Source organism: Tribolium madens, unplaced genomic scaffold (genome assembly GCF_015345945.1).
Source record: "Tribolium madens isolate multiple individuals breed KSU strain unplaced genomic scaffold, Tmad_KSU_1.1 Scaffold_3;HRSCAF=73;Tcas5.2_LG2, whole genome shotgun sequence".
Taxonomy (NCBI): domain Eukaryota; kingdom Metazoa; phylum Arthropoda; class Insecta; order Coleoptera; family Tenebrionidae; genus Tribolium; species Tribolium madens.
In genome coordinates, this window is record NW_025401006.1 from 9,893,679 (window position 1) to 9,901,900 (window position 8,222).

The following is an 8,222-nucleotide window of genomic DNA, read 5'->3' on the forward strand; positions in this document are numbered from 1 at the left end:
TAAATTAATAATGATTGTTTTTTCATCAATGTCATCATTAATGCATAATTTTCTTTAAGAAATAGTTTGTCAAATTTTTCATTAAAAAAAATTACATATTTATTTAACTTGACATTTGTCAATGTCAATTAGTTTAAAATAAATTATAATTTTGCTTCCTGTAAATTGACTCCTAAAAGAATTAATCTTGAAACTCCGTCTAGTTTGCAATCCGATAATTTACGACTCTGCCTGCTTGCGGTTAGAAAGGTTGGCATCCACAGCAGGGAGTGGTTTATTGAGGCGTCATTTTCACTTTGTTCGACTGTACAGGGTGCTGCATTTTGGATGTCCGAATAGGGAATCTCCGAAACTAAAAGGTTTTGCCAAAAATGAGTGATACATTCTGCGGCTCATTTTTTGGGAAAATAATATTGGGTAAAACCCCATCCCGCTATCGTCTTTTGTTTTCCACTTACAGACAAAAGTTGACGTTTTGGCGAAATTAAAAAAAAATTCATATCTTCGTTATTATAGAAGATACGAATTTGAAATAAAGACATTATACAGGCACTTTTTTACGAGAAATTTAATAATGTAGTTAACAATTTTTTTCAATTATTGGTTTAGCCATAATAAGATAAACTTGTATTTTTTTTAATAAAAATCATAGACGGCTATGGCAATTTTGAAAAACTTTTTTTTTCTGATCTAAAAAATATAAATTTGTAACAGAATATTTTTTTATAATTATACTTAAAAAGTGAAATACATATTTTGTTTGATAATAGTTGGCCATGGAAAAACTATTTCACTCCAAATGTGTAAATAATAATCAATAAGAGTTTTGTGAACTGTAAAATTGATGAAAAAATAGATAAAATTATAAAAATTTAAAGAATACGATACGGATGATGTATTTAACAAATCTGCGAGCGCCTCAGAACAAAATTGTTACATATTTTTAATAAATCCAAATATAAGAAAAACAAATGTGTCAATAGTTAACACAATTAGAAGAAACATTTTTTTGATGATCTAATGGAGGTAGGATAACGTTCCACATAGACGGAATTTGGGTATTTGAAAAGCCATATCGTCATTTTTGTGTCAAATAAAATATATTTTATTGAAGAATTAAAGAGGCTTTTTTTACAACACTCTGTGTATCACTAGAAGTTATAATGGTAATGTTAACTTGTTTAAAAACAAAGAAAATGTTATTAGTCGCCAATAAGTTGATTTAAAATTTATTTTGCATTTTTTTTCATTACTTAGTACTTAGATAACTCTTTCATTAGTGACACTGGTTCAATAATATAGTTTAAATCCTTTTAGTTGAAGACGCAACATTTTTTCATGGCCAACTGCAAAGAAAAATCAAAGATCATTTTTTGCTAAAAATGTATTATAATAATTTGTTACAAATATATATTTTTTAGATAAGAAAAAAACAAGCTTTTTAAAAATGACATAGCCATCTATGATTCCCATTTAAAAAAAATACAAGTTCATTTTATTACGGCTAAACAAACAACTGAAAAAAAATGTTAACTACATTATTAAATTCTACGTAAAAAGTGCCTGAATAATGTTTTTATTTCAAATCCGTATCTTCTATAATAACGAAGATATGAATTTTTTTAGATTTCGCTAAAATGTCAATTTTTGTCTATAAGTCTAAAACAAAAGACGATAGCGGGATGGGGTTTTAACCAATATTATTTCCTCAAAAAATGAGCCCCAGAATGTATTACTCGTTTTTGGCTAGACCTCTTAGTTTCGGAGATTCCCTATTCGGACATCCAAAATACAGCACCCTGTACATAAATGATAGATGGATGTGGTGAAAGTTTCTAAATCGGCACAGGTTGAGTTTAATTTTGCATATCGGACTAGTATTTGCATAGGATTTATTTAACTTCTATGCGACTTCACCCGAATTTCGCTGATTTAATGGATTACGACATAAAACACAACGTTAGAATTCCAAAAGTGAGTAATTTTTGACTAAAAATTTTGATACTTATTATTGTCATTGTCGCATAGGTACTGAATAATAGTAAACAATCTAATTTCATTGCAAGTTACAATATCTACATGATAATCTAAGTGTTACATGTAATCGAAATAATTAATCAATTTCAGCACACAATTTACTAAAGTATGATGTCAATTACATTAGTCACAGTGCATTGTAAACAAAATCATTTAAATTTAAAATATGTGGTCCAAGTCACAAAACCTCGGCCAAGTAGTTTCTCCAATCTTAACACTTTGGAAATACACAGGACTTCCAGTTTACCGCTTTGATACAGTAAATCAAAAAATTGTTAGTGTGAACACAAAAACATATTTTTTCGGACTGTTAATTTTATCACTTGTGCTTTTCGTTAGTGTTAAAAATATATTCACAGATGATAGCTATGTGGTAGTAAACAATAATATCAATTTTTTCCAAGTGTTGATTTTATTTATCAGCAATTCGTGTACAATTGTCTTAAGTTATGGAAAACGAAAATCCTTTTCTCGAATATTAACCGAATTAGATTTAACTGAAACCCATATAGAAAAATTGACGAAAAAAAGAATTTCATATTATGCTGACATTCGAAAAGTAGTTGTAATTATTTCAGTGACAAAATATGGTTTAATTGTCATTGGTTGTGTGGTAGATTGTATTAATCTAGTGAACGAAGAAGTAAATATGATCTTATATTATGTTTTACTTTCTATATATTTCCACGTAGATATTATTATAATTACCTATTTAATTATTTTAAAACGGCAATATAAAGAAATTAATAGTTACTTAAAATCGCTGAAATTCAAAGTTTTGACAAGTTATGAGATTAAAGAAATTTTTAAAGTGTATTCAATCCTTCGGCAAAACTTAATAGTGATAAGAAAAGGATTTGAAAGTATAATTGTGGTTAAAGTTTTTAAAGATATTATTAACACTACGACTGGTATTTTTTTCGCACTAGAAACTTACAAAGTTGCCAATACAAATTTTTTGTTTACCTCATTCACAAATGTGATATGGGGAATTACCGTAGCACTAACAAATTTTCTGATTCCGGTTATTTTTCACGATATTTCTGACCAGGTTATTTCAAATACATACAATAAAAATAAATATCAAATATCGTATTTTAGGACAACTTCTTAAAACATCATATTGCAGCTCTTTTACAAAATATCAGAGTGCATCTTAAATGTTTTAATAATGTTATTTGGAATTTTTTTATCTCAATTTAAATTAACAATAATTTTTAGCAAATGGTGTTTTTCACTCTTAAAGCAGCTTCCAGCAAAATCAATTTAACGATTTGTGGCTTGTTTTTTTACGACTGCACTTACATTACTTGGGTAACAGTTTCTTAAAATTGTAGTTTTTTATATTAAATACATGATTTCTTTTAGATGGTTGCAAGTGTGACAACATATGTGGTATATTTGGTTCAGTTTGAGCAGCCAAGAGAAAAATAAATGTTATTTCGTAACACAATTTTTTAAGCTTTATATTATAAAGTGGACAAAAAGGGGCAATGCTATTATTAATAATATCTTACTGCAATGTTTATTTTTTACCTTGAAATTTTTTTGTTTTTAAAAAGAAAATAAAAAAAACATTGAAAATAGCTAAGCTATTATTAATAATATTTTACTAAAATGTTTTTATTACCACTAAGAGTTTTAAACAAAATTATAATTAGTAGCATTAGTATGTTTCTTTAACACGAAATCAAAATAGTCTATGAGGTCATAAGTCATAAGTAGTATTTTTATCTTTGTATTATTGTATTCATTATTAAAAAAAATCTTTTTTTAAAAATGTATTTGTGCGTTTATACACGAAATTTAATTTTAATCCCCTTTAGGTAAATACAGATGAACATAATCGCATGTAGTTTATTTAATAAAATTAAACGATGTTTTTACTCTATGTTATTTTTTATGTTATTACTACTTTGTTGTAACTATTCTATTATCTACATTTTTATCTAAGCACCTTTTGACATTTAATCGAAACAATTTATTAGTGTAGAATAATTAAATGAAGGTTTTGTATGCATAAAATACACTAACAATAATGTGGGTTAACCCTCAAAATTTAAGCCAAATTATTGCTCCAATTTTAACAATTTGGAAATACACAGGTCTGCCAGTTTACAAAGTAGACACCCAAAACCAAAAAATTGTTAATTTGAATGTAAAAACTTATCCTCTTGGACTCGTAATTCTGTCAATTATGTTTTTTTATGGAATGAAGAGCAACAACCATGGAAGTTTTGTGATGACCAGTGGAATTGATTTTGCACAATTATTAACTTTATTTACAAGTAACCTGTACATTGTTGTTCTAAGTTATAGAAAAAGAAAACAATTTTCTCAAATATTTGTCGAATTAATATTATTGGAAACACACTTGAAAAAATCGATCATCATTAGACCTTCATTTTATAGTAACATTAGAAATGTTATTTTGGGATTAACAGCAATAAAATATATTTTATTCATTACATGTTGTGTAATGGATTGTATTAATTTTTGGAACGTAGCATTAAGTACATTTGTGTATTATTCTTTGTTCGGTATGTATTATCATTTCGAACTACTGGCAATTTCTTACTTAATAATTCTACAACGGACATATCAAGAATTTAATAATTATTTGGCATCAATAAACACGAATGTACTGCCAGATTGCAAAATAAATGATTTTTTCAAGATTCACTCAATGTTGCGCAAAAATTACAATTCAATAAAAAACAATTTTAAAAGTGCGATTCTAATAAAAGTTCTTAAAGATGTTTTCAATACTTCTACTGGAATTTTTTTTATTTTTCAAAGTTACGAAATTCCTACTGCATCTTTTTTATCTACAACCTTTGTAAATGTCTTATGGCTAATTTCCGTAGCAATAACAAATTTTGTTCTACCAATTATTTTCCAAAATATTTTCAATCAGGTTTTTTTTTAAATTCTAAGCTAAAAAATAATGTGCTATAAAATGTTTATTTTAGGATAATACTACGACACTTCTTCTTGCAGATACTTTAAATAATTCTAAAGATCAATCCATTACTAAGGTTATTTATAATTTTTAATTTTTTTTTGTGATAACACTTAATTTATTTTTAGAAAATAAATTTATTTATTATGAGAAATATAAGTAAAATGGATTTGATGATTTGTGGATTGTTTCCCTTTGGCTGTAGCTACATCTATTGGGTAACAATCTTTTAAAAGTATTGCAAATATGTCCATTAAACTGTTTTTAGATGATTGCAGAGGTAACTACAGATAGCATATATTTGCTTCAGTCACAGTGGCGGCTCATACACCCTTAGTCAAGAGAGGTTATATTAATATCTCCAAAATATATAATAAATATATTATTGTTTTGCTGAGGTATTAACTGATTGTCAATTTAATTTCTTTACCAAATATTTCTCTAATGACAGAAAATGTGTGCTATTTTGATTCTCGGTTCTGTTTATGTGCGAAAATTTTATTTTAGGTATTACAACCTGTCATACCAAAAACCGATGGTTTTTTATTAATCATCAAAATACAAATGATAGATAATTGGGTTAGCTTCTGTCCATTCCATAAACTTCTCTAGGACAGAGACCGTTCTTGCATATTTATCCAAAATTTGCATATTATCCACTTTACGTACGTTTATCTGTTTTGAGTGGACTCTAGAACGTGGAAATTAACTACTTGAACAGAAGTTATCTCAAAGTTATAGTGCCGTGCCTTTGCACAATTACAACATTAATAACACAGTTGTAAGATTTATGACCATTTAGATACACATGCAACAAAAAACAACCGTCATCAAAGAGAAACTTTCACAAGTGTAAAAAATTAATAAAGCCTTTTATTAGTAATGATTATCACATGTACTCACACATTCGAAGAAGGGCAGACCATTTTGGCGTTCAATCGATAGCCAATTAAGGTAGGAATTTTATCACCCTCGTATTTAACGGTTATTTTGACGTCTACTGGTGTTGCAGCTTTTAACACAAAATCTCTGTTTTTAATTAAATATTCGCGATGGTTATCAGCCCTCACAACTTCAAAATTGTCCTAAAACACAAATGTTAACACTTATTTTGAAAAAAATGTCATTGTGGTGTGGTGTGAAAAGGCCAGGCTGTCATGTTGAAATACTCCAACTCCAGTTTTAATTAACTCAAGCACTCTCTACTGGTAAACAATAAAAACAAATATCCTCTCATTAGTTTGCAAACTGAGTTTTTTATTTTGCAAGTGTTGAGTTTAGCTGCTTTAAAGTCGCAAATCCGTGTTAAACTTACATGAAGTTCGAGTTCTGTTAACTTTTCATCAAAGATAAGGCGAGTCCAGACGCCTTGAAGATCATCATCTGACAGCAACGTCACGGTTCCACTCCATTGATTCGGCTCATCTGTAGAATCGTAATGGAAGAGATCAGGACAGGGCGAGTTTAAAGCTAAAATCGATCCTAAAAAGGCCAACGAAACAACCAAAAGCTGATAAATGGACATCTGGAAAAAAAATTAGCAATATTAAAGCTGACTTGCTAAATTGTTAAACAAAGTCGAATCCAAGTTCTCGGAAATACAAATATTTGTTAGCAATTTAAACAAGAAAATTCACTTTGCCCACAATTACGATTACTGTGAATCTATAGACACAGCTGTAACAAGACGAATCGATGCCCCACTGAGAAACAAATCATTTTATAGCTAGAGAAAAGTTTTGCAATTAAATCTTGTTACAAATAATAAAACCCATTTTATCTGTCACACTTTTCATTGAACTTTATCAATGATTTTCGACAATTTTCACGAGTTTTCAACCCGACCTGAATTTAGTCAACGCACTCGGTAATCCGAGAGAATTACAATCAATCCGGAGTCGGAAATGAGAAAGAGTCGCGTCAATAGGAGCTTTTCAGGAGAACATATTAAACGTTCGAAAACTCAGTCATAATCGTAAAATCCCGAAAGAAACTTGGACGGTTAAAATGCTCCCTTCAAATAACTATTTATCGATTTTCTGTTTATTGGAAGCATGTGGGGATGGAAGATTGCATCCAAACCAAAATAGTAATGTCGATTCGTTTAAAACTTGCACGGAATAACGGAGTGCGTGTTGGTTTTTTAACTTTTTTTCAGCAGGAAATTTTATCAAATGACATCAAAGCACGTTTGGTTTGGATAAAAGCTCTCTGATCTCGGGAGATTAGCGAGCATCAATAAACCTAATTACATGACAAGATTTATTTTCGTTGGGAAAAATGCAGTAGTGCTCGTCTCTGTACACTTGGGATAATGAATATTTAAGCAAAAATGAAATATTAAAATCCCAAAATTAACAATCCGAAATTTGTGTTGTTATCCGATTTTATTTTGCCCCAACTGAACCGCTTGGTTGTTGTTTTCAATAAAGTTATCTCAGAAATCGAAAAATATCATTCAGTTTATTATCTTGCTCTTCAACCTTCTAAGCTTCAAAATTCAATTATAGCCACTAATGCCATTTAAATCATCTGCTTTGCTTCTCGACTCTGCACAAATTCCATTAGATCCACTTGATCCTACTAAATTACTTATTAAATCTATCCTAAATCGAAATACATACACACTAATTAAAGTGTCGCAGAGTCAGTGACATTGGCCTCAATCAGGTTTAGATGTGTTAATTATTAAATTTTGACTAAATCACTTACCACGAGATTAGAGTCACTTGAATTAACACTGAATAAATGATACTCCTCGCTGTATTGGTCTTTACACTAAGATAACACACAGAAAAACAGGTATTTTACTGTCAAGGTTAATTTTTATGTTGTGTTCATTCTTGAACGAGAAATTGGTTTAAAGGAAAATCCATGTGAATTATAGCCGCAAGGTTGATTTTAAATCTCGCATAATATTTTTATGAATCAGATGATAAACATTTATTTATGAATAAAAACTTGTCTGCACTATTTCTGCATTTCTGATGCTTTTTTCACATATAATAGACGAAACAAACTACACCCAAAGTGTACTTTGTGAACCATTATTTTAATGATGATTTAATTTTGTCTAAATTCAATCCAATTTTGCTCGATTTTAATACAGAATTAATTAAAAACTAATGTATTTTATTAGTATAGTTGCTTCAATCTTAATTTTAGGCTTTAATAAAGCAATTTAATTGATTTCCAACTTAAAATTGAGCTAAATCGATTCAAA

The 8,222-nt window shown here is 28.8% G+C and overlaps 1 protein-coding gene across 1 annotated transcript in view; it reads right to left on the reverse strand.

Annotated features, from left to right (window-relative positions):
• LOC123007643 (chymotrypsin-like elastase family member 2A) overlaps window positions 1-7,864 on the reverse strand; it is a 10,100-nt gene extending 2,236 nt beyond the window's left edge. The window contains exons 1-3 of the mRNA XM_044403046.1: window positions 7,712-7,864; window positions 6,315-6,524; window positions 5,903-6,084 (exon numbers count right to left, since the gene is read on the reverse strand). Of these exons, the coding sequence (XP_044258981.1) occupies window positions 5,903-6,084; window positions 6,315-6,524 (392 nt within the window). The 5' untranslated portion in view covers window positions 7,712-7,864. The remainder of the gene's footprint in view (window positions 1-5,902; window positions 6,085-6,314; window positions 6,525-7,711) is intronic.
• Window positions 7,865-8,222: the final 358 nt, after the last annotated feature.